The following is a 19,846-nucleotide window of genomic DNA, read 5'->3' on the forward strand; positions in this document are numbered from 1 at the left end:
TCGAAGTAATTATATCTCTCTGGTTCGTTTTTTCCCCCCCGGTAAACTATTAGCAGATAAATGTTGTGGAAAATGGTTGAAATAGACAATTCAGGAATGTAAGTAAACTTTGAGAAAATTAGATCTCCAGAGGAGAGCAGTACGTTAAAAAGCCTCCAAAACCAGATTGAACAGAGCAGTTCATTTTGTGACAATTTACACTTTAGACAGCTAGAACATTAACAAAAGAGCAGAACAGAAATCTTTCTATCTTTCTATTTCTTTATTATATGGAGAAACAAAACAGAATCTTAGCTGTGATTATCGATGAAGTTGCTTAATCGTTTATGATAATTCATGTATATATATTATTGATTATGGTGATTAGGGGTGGACCTCCCAAGTTCTGATCTGAAACCAAAGACTATCACAAACAGCGTCATCATTAGTCATTATTACTGATATAAAACTTAATTTCTGCGGGTGTAAATTTAAGATCAATTTTAATCAACGTAATTAGGCATTGTCGGTTCTAGAACTACCAGGTTTATCAAGTCAACCAGACAGCACGCTTAATATTGCCGCCCCCTTTTGTCCAGGGCATCAAGAAAACACAGAACTGACGTCCAAGTCCAAGTCCAAGTCAAGGATTACAGCACAAAGGAACAAGTCAACAAACAATTAGTCCAAAATTGTTAGATCAGTCAAACTATATGTATACATAGATGGATATATAGGACGATGACAATTTTTATTCCAATGATTTAATTTTAAAATTTAATAAGTGATAAATAGTTAAAAATAGAAAGCGTATTATTTTTAAGTTTTCACCAAACAAACTGTTTACTTAATCATTATTTAAAGGATTTTTATATTATTTTTTAAAAAACGTTAAAACATCAACAGATTAGACCCTCTAATTGAGAGAATAATCCAGGTGCAGGCGTGATATAATATTTTTAAAAACTTTTCCCGGAAACTGGTGGGATATTTTACGCTTGCTTGGAAGAAAAGGAAACTATTATAAATTCAAGAGGACTGTCAATGTTTTATGCACGAATGAACACAATAAATGCAAGGTCCTTCCTTCATCCCTTGGCAGCTTGCTTTCAGGTTTAGGCATCTCATATGATCTGGTCTTATTTGACGTCTCTGAAAGTGCTAAAAAATGCTTATTTTTAAATTTAGAATCATCATGCCCACTCACCCGCACATGTATAATGGAATAGAAACAGTAACTTGTAATGATAATCTCTCGTTGAGATTAAAGGCCTTTTTTTTTTTCCAACGCAAAATGGCAATCCAGATTTCTTGTGATCATGCTCTCAAATCTCTCCCTCTCTTCTTTGCTGTAGTGGTAGCTTATCGACATATAATACTCCTCCGGTCCTTAATATAGGACCCAATTATTAAGTTTGTTTTGGTCTTAAATATAAGATCTATTTCTTATATTTATCAATTTTCTCTAAATTACTCCTATAGATACTCCCTCAACTATAATCAAGTAAAAGAGTGAGATGAGGTATTGAGAAAGATAATTATGGTATTTTAGGAAAAATGTGTCACTTTTCTTATGATTAACTAACTTAACTAACTTTCTTAATCTAATCAAATTAGTTAAATGGGTCTTATATTAAGAACCGGAGGAGTAATATAATATACACAGTGAAACTGGGCAATTCAGCAAAAAAGCTTAGTCAAGTAAAGCAAAATACGTTAGACATTTCCATTAATTATAAGCAGTGATATGATGCATTCATTTCCTGCATAGAAACGGTGATACAATTACATTTATATATCATCTTATTCTTTAAACTAATAAGCTCTTACTATTTTCCCACCATTAGAACACTTTTCTAATTGCCATATTTAGCTTTATAGTCTCTCCACAGCTGATCCACAGGCTTCCCAAGGATCTGCCTAAAGTAGTCGTCACTATATCCAGTCCTCATCTTCTTGTTCAGTTCTGCCACAAACCCATTTCTCAGACTGTTACAGTAATCCAGAAAATAAGCAGTAACATCATAGCCATGGTCCCACTTATCACCCTGGCCAGGTTTCACCCAGTGGCTCGGCGCATAGCCAGCTTTCAGCCTCACATAATCAGCAATCCCTTCGATCAACCCTCCATTAGCCCTACCATTCCCATTCCACTGCCATATGTGCGTCATCTCGTGATATAGCACACCAGTTACTTCTCTTCTCACATCTCCATTGTAGTTTCCAACATATCTCGAGCTGAGATGAATCTCGTTGTTTATAGCATATGCCACTCCGTCTTTTTCTTCCACGAACAAGCTAACCTTTTGCACGTTCTTTCTGTCTGCGGGAGAATTCTGCTGCTGAAAGGTCCTCCATATGAATTGCGTTGCAGAGTCCATTGTTTGCTTGGCATAGGCGGCGCCTACTTTGTCGCGGAAGGCGACACCGCCGGGGGTGGCGAGGGCGGTGTTGGTGACGGTGTATTCGACAGCTTGGGTGCCTTCACTGGCTGCAAGGAGAATCACGAGAAGCCAAGAGAAGACATGGATGAAGCGTCGGGCCATGGTTGTGTTTTGGAGCTCTTGAAAGGATAATAAGGTGTTTCCTGATGATTTGATTTGAGAAGTTGTGTTGGGGATTTTATAGGGAAGTCTGAGGAATAGCTGCAACTTGCGTCCATACCGCAACAAGTTAGTGGTCATCGACCTGCCTGCTCAATTAATGTTTCTGCTGTCATAGGTGGACACTAGTTGGTTTAATTTCTAATTTCACACAGGGAAAATAAGTTACTTTATTCATAACGTTAGAATAATGCTCACATGTAGCTTTTATTTGAGCTTGTAATTCGAGCTATCTTCATCTTTTATATAAGATCTTAATTATAATTATCTTTGTTTTTTTTATTTTTGTTCATAATTAAATTTATATGTTACATTAATTAAAAGGTGGGTTAACATAATATTTAGTATCTCAAATTTGTCTTATTTTGATTTTGGTCCTTTAAATTTTTAATTATAGGTTTTGATTCTTTAAGAGGCAAAATGATCCAACTTTTTATTAGATTATAGAGATCAATATTTTATATGAAAAGAAACTTGAAGAATTAAAATCTATAATTTGAAATTTGAGGATCAAAATCAAAACGAGAACAAATTTAGAGAATTAGAGTTTGTATTAACCCATTAAAAGGTTGACAACTTGGTATACTACATTCTCTTTTATATTTTGTCTCTCATTACTGCTCTATTTCTTTCTCTTACTTGCTCCTTAATGGCATATTTTTTTAAAAAAATTCATTTCTCACATATTTATTACTTTTAATTGATTTTAATTATTTTCTTTAAAAAACTGACGGAAGTATAATTTAATAATTATTTTATATTTTAGGGTGGTGATTTTAAAATAAAATATATATATATTATAATTTTGATAGGCAAAAATAATAAGATAAATTATTTTTGTTTCGTTGGCAAAAAAAGCAATTAATTTTTTGACTGAAAATTATTAACGCTGAATAATAATAATAATAATAATAATAATAATAATAATAATAATAATAATAATAATAATAATGTCGTACTTTAAGTTTTCTTCTTCCCGAAAGGAAAGGGGGTAATTGATGACAACGGACCAGGTGCCGGCCATGTTGAATTTTCCATGCATTGACCTTGACTTGGCAAACTGCTTGGATCTCTGGTCCGCAAGTTGGGTATTCTTGGCTTTTACGAATTATTTTATAAGATGAATTTTTCTCTATTTCTGTTTATTGCAGCCCTTTAAATTTATTTCTAGTGTTTGATATATAATAATATTACCTTCTATTCTAGATATATAATTTCGTTTATAATTTATAAATAGAGTATTATATTTAAGATCAAAAATAATACTCCTCCGGTCCTAAATATAAAATCTTTATACTAGTGTGTATAAGGCTCTTACATTTAGGATCGGAGGAGTAGTATAATTTATTAAATCTCAATCATTAAAGTTGAGATTGAAGGTGGGCAAAGCAGGGGATTCAGTTTGAGAATCTGATAAGTTCATATTAGAATTCAACTATTCATATTTACTCCTCCGGTCCTTAATACAGGACTCAATTGTTGAGTTAGTTTTGGTCTTAAATATAAGACCCATTTATCATATTTTTCAATTTTCTCTAAATTACCCCTATGGATACTCCCTCAACTATAATCAAGTAGAAGAGGAATAGGGGTATTAAGAATAATGATTATGGTATTTTAGGAAAAACGTGTCACATTTCTTATAATTAACTAACTTACCTAACTTCCTTAATCTAATCAAATTAGTTAAATGGGTCTTATATTAAGGACAGGAGGAGTAATATAATTTTATCTTTATATTTTTTTAATATCTTAAGATGCCAAAATCCAAAATAAGATTATTTTTTTAACTTTGATTTATTAAAAATATTTTTATTTTTACCCAAAAAATTATTATTATTTAAACTATGCAGATCACACCATAGCGGGAACTGGAGGAGGGATCATGGGGAAGCTAATTCCAAGAAAGCTTGCGTGTGCGCTTTTGGTATGGCCATGATGCCATTAGCCAAGTATGTGCCCGGGCTATTTCCTAAAATTACCCAAGTTGTTTAAAGGAAACAAATTACACATTTATGCCCGACATTTCTAAGAATTTTTCAGAAACGTCCTCATAGTTTGAATTTTTTAAAAAACTACTCCCTTAAAGCACTAGCGTTGAAGCCGCTGCATCCGGCTCCCATTCTTTCACGTATTGAAGCAGGGACGCCGACCCTGCGCCAACGGCGTGGTGCTGTGAGGTGGGCTGTTTGGGCTTAAAATAAATGAGCACAAAAGGAGCCCGAGTTTACTAAGCGGTGGTTGGGCCTTACTGTCAGTATTTAGGCCCAATGGAATAAATTGCAAGTTATATTTAAAAATTGTTTTATTTATTTTTTTCCAGGTAAATGTCATACCCATGTATTTACAGTTGTTTAAATTGATATTTATAACTCATTTTTCAATAAAATTTGTCATGAGCTTAACCATCATTAATTCCCTTTTTGGGAACCTCATTGTCCTTCTCCTATTAGTTTATCTCTACTTTCTCATCTGGTAATCTTTCATATAGTAACATAATTACTTGGAAAATATTCATCCGAGAGGTATTATTAATATCAATTGCTTGATAAATTTTGCAAAATATCATATAAGTAAAAATGAAATAAAGTTTTAAAAATGTTCTATAAATAAGAAATTATCCACACTTCAAAGTGAATGAATGAATCATTGAACGCTCATGCTCATGTAGCTCTGTCTACCCTTTTGAAAAAAGAAGAAGAAGAAGATTATGATTCATTCATTGGTCGTCACGAAGTCTTAATTTCTTCAACCTCTGATACTTTACTTTCACATTATTAATTCTCTTGAATAATAATATAATATAAAACGAAACTGATTTAGGTGCTAATCACCTCATCATATCCGGATCTATGATTTCTATGTTCAATCGGGCTTGAATGCGTTTGAAAGTCTTGAGATGACTTGCAGAAAAAAATGGTTCTAGGCGTAACAAATGGTCCATTTATTGATAGGCGGAAATTGAACCCGTCCATGGTGGATTCACAATCTAGTGCCTTGATCCACTTGGCTGCATCCTTTCGGATCTAGTTTGAATAGTTCATATTTAACATTTTTAATTAATTATTTATAAATAAAAAATTATTTAAAAAATGATATTTAAATGTTATCTTTATTTTAGATTATATACCTATTAAAATAATTATTTTAAATAAATAAAAATTAAAAAAAATCAAATCAGATCTGATTAGAGTAGGACGACTTATAACTGATGAGTTTAGAGTGTTCAATAAAGTGATGATAAGCAAAACATAAACAATAATACTCCCTCGGTCCTTATCATCATAAAGATCAACAAGAAAATCTATACGTAGATAATATTTTAATGGAGGTGCGAAACTTAAACCTCAGCGTTCGCGGAATCAGTCAGCCACGTCATGTGTTCATTCAAGGATATACCTCTCGTATTGCAGACACGTGGTTGCTGCCCAAAGAGTTTGTATTGTTTGGGTGAAAATCAACAACGTTGAACCAAAACGCAGTGGTCATAAATAATTAACCAAAGGTTTCCGATTCAGGATTCTCTGATGTGATCATTTGGATATTGTCTGTTCTAACTATGGAATAGTTTTGTTGACCAAGTCCTCTAGTTTAATTTAATTTCCACATCTTGACCAATATAGGTCTAAGAGACCTTGGATTGAGTGACTCTTTGTAAGATGTGGGTGCCTTGATTGCTCTGATTTAATTCATAACTAAGGTTGCTTTCGTCGTACGTGTAGGTTGTTTCTGCTTTCTGTGAGTCTTTAATTTCTGTGTATCCAATTGTTTATCTGTATTTCTGCCATCTGCTTGATCAGAGCATACGTATTCATCATAAGATCCCCTTCGTACTTAATGATTTGGATAATTTCAAAATCAATTTATATTAAGAATCAAGCAAACATCTAGTATATACATACTGTAAAGTTTAAACTTGTCCATTCTGCAGAAAATTAAAGCATACACAGCTGGAGCAACATATATACATACGACATTTCCATTATAAGCAGTAATAGTATGCATTCATTTCATAGACAAATGACGATACAACGTATCATCTTATTATATGTTCTTTCTAAACTAAGAAGCTCTTCTAAGCTAATTAATTATATATAAGACACTCGCAGATTGCCAAATTTGGCTTTATATTCTCTCCAAAGCTGATCCACTGGCTTCCCAAGAAGCTGCCTAAAGTAGTCGTAACTATAACCAGTCCTCATCTTCTTGTTCAGTCCTGCAACAAACCCATTTTTCAGACTGTTACAGTAATCCAGAAAACTAGCAGTAACATCATAGCCTTGATCCCACTTATCTCCCTGACCAGGTTTCACCCAGTGGCTCGGTACATAGCCAGCTTTGTGCAATATCCCACATAAAATTATGCCATACTTAAATATACAAGTAGCACATGCGTATGTTTACTAAGGTACATAAAAGAAGAATCCTAACTTTCTTTTCAGTTCGCTGAATAACCATGATATATAAAAAGAAATACCCTACCTAAGCACATATCATGGTTATAAAAAGAAAATACCATACTTACTTCTTCGCCTTAACTATGTTAGGGAAAAAAAAAGCTCAACCCCTAACATGGTTATTTAAATCCCCAACATACCTGGTTAACATAGACATTATATAAAATAAATCACAAGAAAAGCATTACTAAATGACCCACTTATTCAGATGCAATTGCCGCAATGTTCAGCTGTGGGTCTAAGACCCTTAGAGCAATCAATAAAAATATCCATAGCAAAGAAGCAAAACAGTCTAGTAGTAATAACAAGTCCAAAATAAGCCACTAACAGTCTAAAGAACATTATGGCTCCTAGGTGGCAATTAAACGTAAACCAAACATAAATTCTAGAATCGAAGCGCAGTCACTAGTGTAAGTGACCTCACGCTTACAGTGCCTTCCCCACTGCGTCTCCCCTGCTGCTCTCACTTGAAATTGATGAAGTAACGGAATGAGACCACTATCTCAGTAACATAAATCCTACCCGCCTTACCTACTAGTACCCTTACGAGATGCTAGGTAGGACTAACAGTTCAAAATCAATAGTTTCCCACAACATATGAATAGCATGCAAACAGGCATATCATTCAAGATCACATTATGTTATAATATTCAAACTAAATAGAATGCATCATAATTGTCACATTATCACAATATATTAGATTTCCAGTTCCACCTTATAACCTCCTTATAACTGCCGACTGAACCCATGGGCTAATTGCTACCCACGTCATAATCGACTCTCTCAAGCTTCCCACAACTGTGATGCAGACCGGCCAAAGTCGGCAGAGCATACAAGGGCCATGGGTTCCTCCAGAAAGGGTTACTGCCCTGGGATACCTTTGGAGTGTTGCAAGCCGAGGGTTACTGCCCTGGTAATATGGGCCAGCCATAGAGCGCCATATGGTGGCCTACCACGTGGTTACAATGTCACACAATTTCCCAGCAATCCTCCACCATATTTATTTTTCACAGTTATATTTCATAATCATAAAATATCACAGCAATGGCATATAGTATAGTAGTTCACAGGATTGAATCTCACGAATCACAATATGTAGCATCACTACACAACACCTAGCATGCATCAACAACAAACGATAAAACTAATTATAAAACAGTAAGATCAAATATGGATCGTTTGCAGAAATCATCCCACAAGGCTAGCTTTTAGATCTAGAAGAATTTTTCATGATTCCTAGCAAATCTTTTCTCAAAACGATAAATGACATGTCTATAAAGATTCCATATTTATGAAAGGACTCATAGGAGTCACTAGCAAGAAAAGTAGGTAGAAATCTACGTTACCTGTTATCCTTTAGCCACAAGCAGTTAAACAGAAATTTTAACAACCAAGGTTCTCCGTGAGAGGCTACAAGAATCACATATATACAATAATATTAATAAATATATTTATATATATAGCTCAGAACTAGTAAAAGTCTATCCTAAACCTACACTGAAATTTCTCCAAAGTTATCCTAGTGTCTTATAACTTATCCACTGGAAACATAAATCTTCTTTTAAATTCATATTCCTTTATAATTTAATTAGTCCACTATAATAATAAATTATATGAAGGTCTTGAATTCTTTTTAGAAATTTTCAAACCTACAGATTTTAGTTTATAAACTAGATTGATGTTGTACATATGTACACATATGTATTGGGGAAAGAAACGATGACCAGCTGAAAAGGAGTAAGTTATCTCTAATCCAAAACCATCAGTTATGTATTTTATTCCATTTGTTCACATTGTGAGTTTGAAAAATGTAATATGGCAAGGTAACTAAATTATCCTAAACATTCATATACATATGTAACTAGATACAAGGCCCAAAACTCTACCAACCTCAAGCCTTTTGATCATCGCTCACGTCATGCGTGTTTTATTTCATTCATGTGCAACTAAATTATTCACATATATACATGGGTACAATTTGATGATAGGACAGGTACGAAGTGATCAAGACATATCCAAATATATATATTAAAGATGGAAAATTGTGGAAAGAAAGAGAGGGAGCGGTGGGGAGACGCGCATGTGTGTGTGTGTGTGTGTGTATATATATATATATATATATAAGGAGTGTGTGAGAAAGAAAATAATACATATGTTTATACCTTTGAGAGAAGAGCACGCCAGCGATTTGCTGATTGCAGAAAGGACACGGAAAGCCGGTTAAGATTGCTGTGAGGGAGGAAAAAAAAAAAAGAACAAGAGACAAGAGGACTAATGGTTTGGCTCAAAAGGATGGAGTACAAAAGAGAAGGAATACAAAAGAAAAGGAAGGACAAAGGAGAAGGTACCTATAGAGCGATCAGGTTTGCATTGTGGCAGTCACAAATGAGATAGAAACTAGGTTCTTGGGTATTTGTAGAATTTATAAAATTTAAACTCCATCCCTTTATCTGATCTTAACTTATTATTCTTATTATTATCAAAATCCTATCAAATATGGTACATTTAAAATTTAAATCATTCTTTCCTAAATATATATATTTTTAAATATTTGATCCCCTTTTTATTTATCTTTAAATATTTATACATAGCTCTCTTTAATTATTTCAGACTCTTATTTTCTATTTAATCTTTACATATAAATATATTGTTTCCCTTCTCTTTTATTTTATAATAATTTTTATATATACATTACCCGTACTAAGTCCCCAAACAAATTAAAAAAAAAAAAAGGGATGTTACACTTTGAGCCTCACATAATCAGCAATCCCTTCGATCAACCCTCTATTGGCCTGACCATTCCCATTCCACTGCCATATGTGAGTCATCTCATGATACAGCACACCCGTCACTGCCCTTTTCAGATCTCCTGAGAAGCTTCCAACGTACCTTGCACTGAGATGGATCCCGTTGCCTCTTGCAAATGCGACTCCATCTATGTCTTCCACGAGCAAGATCACTCTCTGCAAGTTCTTTCTGTCTGCAGGAGAATTCTGCTGCCGAAAGATCCTCCATATGAACTGGGTTGCAGAGTTCATTGTTTGCCTGGCGTAGGCGGCCCCTATTTTGTCCCGGAACACGAGGCCGCCGGGGGTCGCGAGGGCCGAGTTGGTGGCGGTGTACTCGACTGCTTTGGTGCCTTCAATGGCTGCGAGAATCACAAGAAGCGAAGAGAAGACATGGATGAAGCGTTGAGCCATGGCTGTGCTTGGAGCTCTTTGTAGGATAGAGCGGAGAAGTGTTATCTGTTGGGGTTTTTATAGGAAGCTGTTTGATGAATAACCACAACTTATAATTGCATCCGTATAGCAACAAGTTGGTGGTCAGTCCATCAGCTCTAACTAATGTTATTTACTTTCATATTTTTGAAATTGATTTTTTTCTTTTATATGGGAAAAAAATAAATCATGTTATGTTCATCTTGTTTCAATAGCATATTATTGTCGATTTTATATTTTTTGAGTGGTAGTTTTAATGATAGAAAGTACTATGCTTGTAAAAAAACATGATTGAAAGTACAATTTTATTCTTTCTTCATGATCGGATTGTTATCTTTTTTAAAAAAAAGTGTATATAGATAAAGTTGAAATATTATTAAATTTTTAAAATAGAATTAATAATATTTAAAGTTTTTTAATTATAATTAAACATACTAAAAGTAACTTATGAATATGACAATAGAAATATTTCTTATAATTTCAAATAAGCAGAAATCAAGAAGACAATCGATGTCCCATCAAACGGCGAGCACAGCCAAGGAAGAGGTGGTGGTAGGTCCTTCTTCATCCTTTAACACCTTGCTTTGACGTTATTAATTCTATTTAATATAATAATTAACGTAAATAAATACTCCTTCTTCTGTCCTTGTTATCATAACATAAACGGATAAACCTCACCACTCTTGGAACCGGTCCACCATATCATGTTCTAAGATGCTTCTTGGTTTCGTAATATAATTAAGTCGTCTTCTCTCAACTTTAATTGCTTATTCCAAAATGTAAGTCTCTCTCTTTTGCCCATATGTACAATTCGTTACTATAACTCTATAAGTAATTACTCACTCTGCTTTTATTTATAAGCTTCAGTTTTAGAAAAGAGATATAGCTCATTTTATAAGTTTCAATTTGGGTTTATCTTAACATTAATTGATCTAATTTTTTTTATTTTTTTCCTTGCTTATTTATTCTTTTTTATTTGCTATACTCTCTCTTATCATATTTTTTCGCACATTTTTTTTTATTATTTTTCTTATTTGTTACAAGGACATATTTGAAAAAAAAACATTTTTAACCTATTTATTATTTAGCGAATTAGTTATTTGAAGTTTATATAATAAAGACCAAAGGGAATATTTCATTATGATTAATATAAGGATGTACTCTCTCCATTCGGTTCATAATATAAGACGGCGTTAGTTAGAAAAAAATTGTGATCTTGTCAAAATAATTAATATAATTTTTCACTTTTATTCCTATTAAATATAGGAAAGAGATGAGAGATAATAAAAGTGTAAAATATAACTTTATTATTTTTGTAAAGGTAAAATAGAAAAACTCTACTATTTTAAAACACATTTAATGATTAAACTTATATGTTAAAAAATTAATTAATTTTTATATTATGAAATGGAGTGAGTGGTTGAAAAATACGACAAATTTATTACACATGCATTTAATGATATAACTTATAGTTAAGTTCTTCTTTTTTTGTGCGTGATAGTTAAAATATAAACACATATTTCTCATAAAAAAATATAAACACATCGTCAATAGGAAAAGTGCCTCCCTTGAGGACAAGTGGTTTGATTCTTTTGAATAATTCTTGGAATAATTCTGATTTCTGAAGGAAACAAATGTAGGGTATGCAATAAATTGGATCTTACGTGTTTGTGAATAGATTTCTGATTATGACATTTAGAATGTGTTTGGTACGAGAGATTTGGAGGGAAGGGGAAGGAATTTAATTATTTTTCTTGTTGGCAACACACAATTTTAGAAAGGGAGGGAAAATTTTAAAAAAATTTCCCTCCCCTCCCCTCCTCAACCTCCCTTTCAAAATTAGGAGGATTTGGAGGGAAAGGATAATATTTTGCTATGTTGTGACTATTATGCTCAAGATCCTCTCCACTTAATGCTTGACACTTGGAAAGCTTTAATTACCATTCACTAGAGGCTTGACAAATGGCAATTTGTGGGCCAAGTAAAGTGCAAGACTCTAGTCTTCACTTTATTGGTGCACTTTTACTCCGAGTTTAATGTCTTTTCTATAATTACAGTACTCTAGCCTCTGTAATTATTTTCTGTTAGATCCATAAATTATTCTCTTCATTTTTCTCTTCCCAAAAAGCCCTCTTTATCTTAAACTCAATTTTTCATTAATTAAATAAAAAGGAAAACTATATTCCTTCTCATTATTGATTTTTTCACTTTTCCAAATAATTAGGAAAACTCTTGGATATCTGAGGGTGTCTTTTTAATTCCATAGTTTTTTATAATTCCTTGGAACATCATAAAAATTTTCTTGGGATTTTATTCTCCTTGTAAATATTTATTTGGAATTTTCCAAATAAAAGGCCTTAAATTAGCCTAAATCACCCTTAAATTCCTTTGTAATTTCTCTAAGGGTAATTTGGTCATGAAACCAATTTTATAATCCCATATAATTCTCAAAGGATATTATCCTATTCTTTCCTTAATTTTTCAAGATTTGAAAATATTTTTCCCATAATTATTTTTTAACCAATTTTCCTTAGTTAGCCAAAATTTCATAATTGGCTTGGAAAGTCATAATAATTATTTTCTATCAAAATTCCTCTGTTGTCATCATTTTTACCCTTAATTATTTAGGAATATTCATTATTTCTAATTACCCTATTGCCGGACATGACAATGATAGCCAGAGCACACTTTCAAGAGGATTATGTCATTGTTTAATCACCTGTTTTCAACATTTTGTTTTTCATATCCTTAAAATCCAAAAATATTTTTACCATTCAGTTTAATTCACTTAATGTTTTCAAAAGCCTAAACCCTTGTTTTCCTGTTTTGTTTGTAATGCATGGCATTTAAGTTAGTTTAGATCTATTTCCTCAGACTCTGATTAAGTGAAATGACCTCGGGTTGCACCCTATAGTACAAAGATGGAAGTTATCTCATCACTCCCCTACCCCATTTGCCTAAAAGATTTGAGTTCCTTCTTAGGGCATGCAGGGTTCTATTGATGCTTTATTAGCCATTTTAGTAAAGTAGCCCTATCCCTTTCTACTTTGTTGAAAAAAGATGTAGAATTTAACTTTGATGAAAAATATAGACATGTCTTTGACACTCTAAAATCTATGCTTGTTTCACCTCCCATTCTCATTGTACCTAACTGGAATTTACATTTTGAATTATCTTGTGATGCTTCTAATTTCACAGTAGGTGCCATGCTTGGACAGAAGGAGGAGAAACAATCCAGAGTCATAGCTTATGCCTCTAAGACACTTGACCCAGCTCAAGTCAATTACACCACCACAGAGAAAGAAATGTTTGGCATTGTTTTTGCTTTAGATAAGTTTAGACAATATCTAATAAATTCTCGTGTAGTTGTTTCTACAGACCATATAGTTGTCTGCTATCTACTCAAAAGGCCACAATCCAAGTAAAGATTGATAAGGTGGGCCTTACTACTTCAAGAGTTCGATATTGAGATAAAAGATCGAGCCAGGACAGTAAATCAAATAGCCAATCATTTGAGTAGGCTACCAGAAGACATAAGGGGAATGGACTCTTCTAACCTCACTTGTGATTCTTTTCCTGATACAGCTTTATGTGCTTTAGTTGTTAAAGAATCTTGGTATGCATATATTATAAATTATCTCATGGCTGGACTCACCCCTCCTTTTATGTCTAAACCTCAAGCACAAAAGCTTCAGAGCAAATCAAAACACTACATATGGGATGCCCCTCATCTATGGTGGATGTGTAGTGACCAAGTTATTAGGAAGTATATGCCAAGTGAAGATTTTGAGCCTATCATTTCAGCTTGTCATTCCATGGTTTATGGAGGTCATTTTAGTGCAAGAAGAACATCTAGGAAAATCTTAGATTTCAATTTTTATTGGCTAACCCTTTTTAAAGATTCTTTTGCATTTTATCAATCATGTGACAAATGTCAAGGTTTTAGAGGGTTAGGTAAAAAGCATGAGATGCCTCAACAGCCTTTACTGTTTTGTGAAATCTTTATATTTGGGGTATAGATTTCATAAGACCCTTTCCTTTATCCTTTGGCTTTGTATTATATTCTGTTGGCTGTAGATTATGTGTCCAAATGGATAGAGGCTATACCTACTAGAAAGGATGATGCCCAAGCTGTGTCTACATTTCTTAAATTAAACACTTTTTGTAGGCATGGGATCCCTAAAGTTGTAGTGAGTGATAAGGGTACATATTTTTATAATAGGATTGTTGATAACCTATTTTCAAAATTTGGTGTCACTCACAAAGTCTCTACTACCTATTACCTCCAAACCAATAGTCAAGTTGAAGTTTCAAATAGAGAAGTGAAGCATATTCTGGAAAAGATAATAAAGCCTTCTAGGAAGGATTAGAGCTTATGTTTGGAAGAGGCTCTGTGAGCCTATAGGACTATATACAAGTCATCGATTGGCATGTCTCCTTACAGCTTGGTCTTTAGTAAAGTTGCCACCTGCCAATGGAGTTAGAACACAAAGCATAATGGGTAGTTAAGTAGTGTAACATGAATATAGAGTTTTTTGAAATGGAGAGGAACTGCAATTGCAAGAATTAAAGGAGCTGAGACTAGAGGCTTATAAAAACTCCAGACTTTATAAGGAGAAGACAAGGTTTATGCATGACAGAGGAATTCTAAGAAAGCACTTTAAATGAGACAGAGTACTATCGTATAAGGCCTGCTTCACATGCAAATAAGGAAAATTCAATACCCGTTGGGACGGACCATACACAGTCACAAAGGTGCATAACTCTGGCATGGTGGAGCTTCTACATGAAGAGACTGGAGCCCAACTTAAAGTCAATGGCCATCTATTAAAGCTTTACCATGAGAATCAAAAACCTCCTTAACTCATAGATTATTTCTTTCCTTTACTTTTTACTTACTTTTGCCTTGTTATTGCTCGTGATATGTTTTGGTGCATTGGTCTATTAAATGAGTATGGAGGAGAAACTCCTTTAGTAAAATAGTAGCTTAGTTTTAGTGTAGTTAGTAGTTTTTAATTCAATAATATCTCTTTTTAGTTATTCCTTCTGCTTTTCTCTTGCTGTGCTTAATTGTCATAGTGATGCAAACTGATAAATGATCTGATTTTATTGTCTGAAGAAAGATTGCTACTTTTGATTGTGTGTTGTGCTACCTTGTTCTGAGCTTATTTAGCACCCTTTGATCTTTTTTTGTACACTTGAAAGTTTCTTGAGTATCCAGCTTATCTCCTTTGTTTGTGTTTGGTTTGCTCTGTCTACTCTGCCTGTCTTTGCTTTCTGTATGTGTCTCAAGCTACCTTGGCCCCAGTGAACTTAATCTTTCGTCATGGTGAAGATCGCCCAATTTGTGTGTGTTGTTCTCGGGACACTTTCGTCGCGATGAATATCTACTTGCGTCCCAGTCAAGTCCCCAAGCTTTGCTTGTGTTCTTCTTTGTTCCTCTCAGGATGCTTTCGCTGTGGCCAACTTAATCTTTCACCACGACAAAGTGCTGAATCCTACATAGACTCAGTCCTCTTAACCCTATTTTTAAATAATCAAATTACCATTCTACCCCTCTTAATTACTTACCCACTCATATTCTTTCACTCCATTTTCATCTTTTCACTCCCCCATTACCCTTAACCTTCCATACTCATACATTACTTATTGCCTTAGAAATCATCAGCCCCCCTCCACTTCCTCAAATCAGTTTTTCCTTCTTTCCTCTCCTTCCATGCCCATATCTTAAATAAAATAAGGGTGAAATTATCCATGTCAAAATATTTTTTCCTCTCCTCTCCTCATAAATCAAACAAGGTAATATTAAAACTTCTCCCTTCCCTTTCCTTTTTATAAATCTAAACAAGATTATTAAAATCCTTCCACTCTCCTCTCCTCCCCTCTCATTCCCCCCATTTAAAATCCCTCCCCTCCCCTTCTTCTCATTGAGCCAAATAGACTCTTAATGGGATGCATTGATTATTATCAGTTAATTTTGTCCGATGCTCTTAAATAAGCCTTAACTGAGTTTGTCTCAATTTGCTAAATTATTCTTGTGTTCAAATCACGCAATCATTTTAGAAGTAATCTAACTAATGCTTATAACTTGTGATCTTTACAGATTTGATTATTTGAAGGTTTTTACATTTTTCTTCCCAATGCCACGTGTTCATATCTAGCACCCTCCCATCCACGAAACCATTCTCAAAAGTCCATCAAGATAAATCAATAGCCTTGTAAATATGACTCCTTCTTTTTTTAATGAAACTGTAAATTTGACTTAACCATCAATAAAATTGATTAACCCTTAAACAAATAACAAAGAGACAAGGGGCGAATATAGACACAGTGAAATTAAACTTGTCCATTTTGCAGAAAAGCATACTCACTTCAGTGAGAGCAACATACATTCGACATTTTCATTATATAAGCAGTAATATTATGCACTCATTTCACAGACAAATTAAACCACGATACAGTACACACGTATCATCTTGTTATATCATCTTGTTATTCTTTAAACTAAGTAGCTAGCTCTTCTTATCTACTCATATATAAGATACTTGCAGACTGCCAAATTTGGCTTGATAGTCTCTCCAAAGCTGATCCACAGATTTCCCAAGAAGCTGCCTAAAGAAATCGTCACTATAACCAGTCCTCATCATCTTGTTCAGTTCTGCCACAAACCCATCTCTCAGACTGTTACAGTAATCCAGAAAATAAGCAGTAACGTCATAGCCTTGATACCACCTATCTCCCTGACCAGGTTTCGCCCAGCGGCTCGCGCATAGCCAGCTTTGAGCCTCACATAATCAGCAATCCCTTCGACAATCACCCCTCCATTGGCTGGCCAATCCCATTCCACTGCCATATGTGAGCCATCTCATGATACAGCACACCAATCACTTCTCTTTCACATCTCCTGGGTATGTTCCCACGTAAATTGCACTGAGATGGATCTCGTTGCCTCTTGCAAATGCGACTCCACCTATGTCTTCCACGAACAAGATCACTTTCTGAACATTCTGTCTGCGGCAGAATTCTGCCTGAAGATCCACCAATGAACTGGGTTGAAAAGTCCATTGTTTCCCTGCGTAGGCGTCGCCTATTTTGTCTCGGAAGACACGGCCGCCGGAGGTGGCAAGGGCAGTGTTGTTGACGGTGTACTCGACTGCTATGGTGCCTTCAATGGCTGCGAGAATCACCAGAAGAAAAGAGAAGACATTGATGAAGCATTGAGCCATGGCTGTGTTTGGAGCTAGCTCAGCTCTTGAAGTATAATTAGTTAACTCCCGATCAGAGAAGAGTTATGTGTTGGGGTTTTTATAGGAAGAAGCCTGAGGATTATAACTGCAACTGCATCTATATAGCAACAAGATAGTGGTCATGGAGCTGTTAGACTTATGTTATTGTTTTCATGTTTCTGGAATTAGTTCATTATTTTAAATATGTAAAATAAAAGCCCCGGTTAATATAATGTGAATCATATAATATTTGTTGGTGTACGTGTGCTTATATATATATATATATATATATATATATAATTCAATGGTCATCTGTTCTTATTACAATGTCGATGTAAGGTTACGGTTCAATCGTGTATTTTTCCTTCTGTTTGTTTATCTGATCCCGCCTTGACGTTTGACTACGGCTGCTATAAAGTAATCACTCTTAACCTCAGCGCAACGTACTTTTATGCCTGCAGAGTTCAGTTTCAACTGCTGGAAGTCTTCTTCTCAAGTTTTTTATGCGAAAATGTAAGTTCTTTTTCTCCCTTCTTTTGCCTCTATGTACAATTTAATACCATAAAGTAATTATTCACTATGATTAATGTTGGAATTTTTACATATTCATTATATTTAACCAATTTACTGATTTTTTTTTGAATTGCATAAGTTAGTTATTTATGCTTATATGGGAGTATTAAATAAGGATAAAGTTAAAAAGTTGTTAAATTTTAAGACATGATCAATACGACTTAAGGTTTTCTCTGATTTTGATAAAATATGTGGGAAGTGATTTATAATAAAATCAAGAAGTATTTGAAAAATACAAGCTACTCCCCAATTCTATATATAACTAAGCATAACTACTGTGGATAAAATATAGTTAAATTAACTGAAAGCAATAAATGTAATTTTCTTCTAAATATACTCTTATTTATGAATATGAAGAGCGAGTGGAAAAAGTAACTAGATAAGGAAAACATGTAATTAATTGGAAAAAGTGCAGTAATTTTGTAGACAAACATTGTTGCTTACATATAAAATAATAAAACCAACCACCCTATGTTGAAGAAGTTTCTTATTAATAGGTCCAAAAGGAGTACATTTTATTATATATTTAATGTATACTCCTTTGTCCCATTATAAGGTAGGGGTGTGCATGGATCAGATTGGACTGGGTTTGTTATCAACCTGAAGTCTAGTCCAATAAAGAACCTCGGGCTACAAGACAGCTCAAGGTCTGGTCTAGTCCAATACCAACCTGAGGTCGGGTTGAACTGGACTTGGTCTTTTGGACTGTTTGGACCAGTCCAGGCACTCTAAGACCTAATTTAATTTTTTAAATTTTTTCTTTCAATAGGAGGCAAGATTGTATTTACTATATAAAATTTTGCACATATTTTAGTCCAAAGTTCATCAAATTTGATCATTCCCTTTCATTTCCCAATAATGTCATGTTTTATTAATTAATCCTCATTAATAGAATCTTATATTATAGAAAATATATACACATGCTCATTGCTTAGGAAGTTAATAGATAAAATCTTAATTATTTGAATAGACAAAAACTTATATAGAAAATTAAATCAAATTAAAATTATATATAATAATTAAAAAAACAGCTAGACTGGACTAGACCAACTGGTCTGAGGAGCTAGTCCCTAGTTCAGTCCCCCGATGAGACCAGTCCGGTCCAGTCTAGTCTAGTTTTGTTTCGGGCCAATTTTTTCTGGACTGGACCGGGTTTGTTTGGGTTGGACCGGACCATACCGAACCATCAGGTTTTTGCACAGTCCTATTATAAGGTAGAGAAAATATTTTTTTTTTGTTTTACTTATAATCATATTATCAATTTTTGACATAATGTATTAATATAAATACGGGCAAAGTAAAAAGCTATAAATTTTAATCCAAAGTTAATTAATGACATTTTAGAGCTTTCTTAATTCTAATAAGATATGTTAGAATAATTTAATCAATTGGATGAGAAAAAAATTTTGGGGGGGTGGTTAGTTAACTACCTTTTGTCAATAGGAAAGCCGAAAATTGCCTCATGCATGTGGACGAGTGGCTGGGAATAGTTTTGAATAATTCGTGAAACGGATATTTAATCTTAATTACGTGTTTGGGATAAGACTTGTGATTTGTGATTACGACATTTAATGGAATACGTGCATTGATTATTATCAGTTATTTTGTCCGATGTTCTTAAATAAGCTTTAACTGAGTTTGTCTCTATGTGCTTCATTATTCATGTTTTATATTACGTAATCATTTTAAAATTGCTCCCTCAGGTTTTTTATAAGAACCTGAAATTTAAATATCCTTTTTATAAAAACTATTTGTGATTATCTGAACATTTAATGTGTTTTATCTTTTTT

General features: G+C 33.8%; 2 protein-coding genes and 1 pseudogene across 2 annotated transcripts; all 3 read right to left on the bottom strand.

Annotated features, from left to right (window-relative positions):
* Positions 1 to 1,672: 1,672 nt before the first annotated feature.
* On the bottom strand, positions 1,673 to 2,663 carry LOC114752488 (uncharacterized). The gene has a single exon (XM_028941225.1). The coding sequence runs from the start codon at positions 2,661 to 2,663 to the stop codon at positions 1,836 to 1,838; it is 828 nt and encodes a 275-aa protein (XP_028797058.1). The 3' UTR covers positions 1,673 to 1,835.
* Positions 2,664 to 9,777: 7,114 nt separating this feature from the next.
* On the bottom strand, positions 9,778 to 10,239 carry LOC114752489 (uncharacterized). Its single transcript, XM_028941226.1, has one exon. The coding sequence runs from the start codon at positions 10,237 to 10,239 to the stop codon at positions 9,778 to 9,780; it is 462 nt and encodes a 153-aa protein (XP_028797059.1).
* Positions 10,240 to 16,750: 6,511 nt separating this feature from the next.
* Positions 16,751 to 17,483, bottom strand: LOC114752490 (uncharacterized; annotated as a pseudogene).
* Between the last annotated feature and the right edge of the window lie 2,363 nt (positions 17,484 to 19,846).

Source organism: Neltuma alba, unplaced genomic scaffold (assembly GCF_004799145.2).
Source record: "Neltuma alba isolate B1F8T4 unplaced genomic scaffold, ASM479914v2 tig00007407_pilon, whole genome shotgun sequence".
Taxonomy (NCBI): Eukaryota; Viridiplantae; Streptophyta; class Magnoliopsida; order Fabales; family Fabaceae; genus Neltuma; species Neltuma alba.

Excerpts from the sequence above, each read along its gene's own strand:
- LOC114752488 (XM_028941225.1), bottom strand. The coding sequence starts at position 2,663 with ATGACCACTAACTTGTTGCGGTATGGACGCAAGTTGCAGCTATTCCTC.
- LOC114752489 (XM_028941226.1), bottom strand. The coding sequence starts at position 10,239 with ATGGCTCAACGCTTCATCCATGTCTTCTCTTCGCTTCTTGTGATTCTC.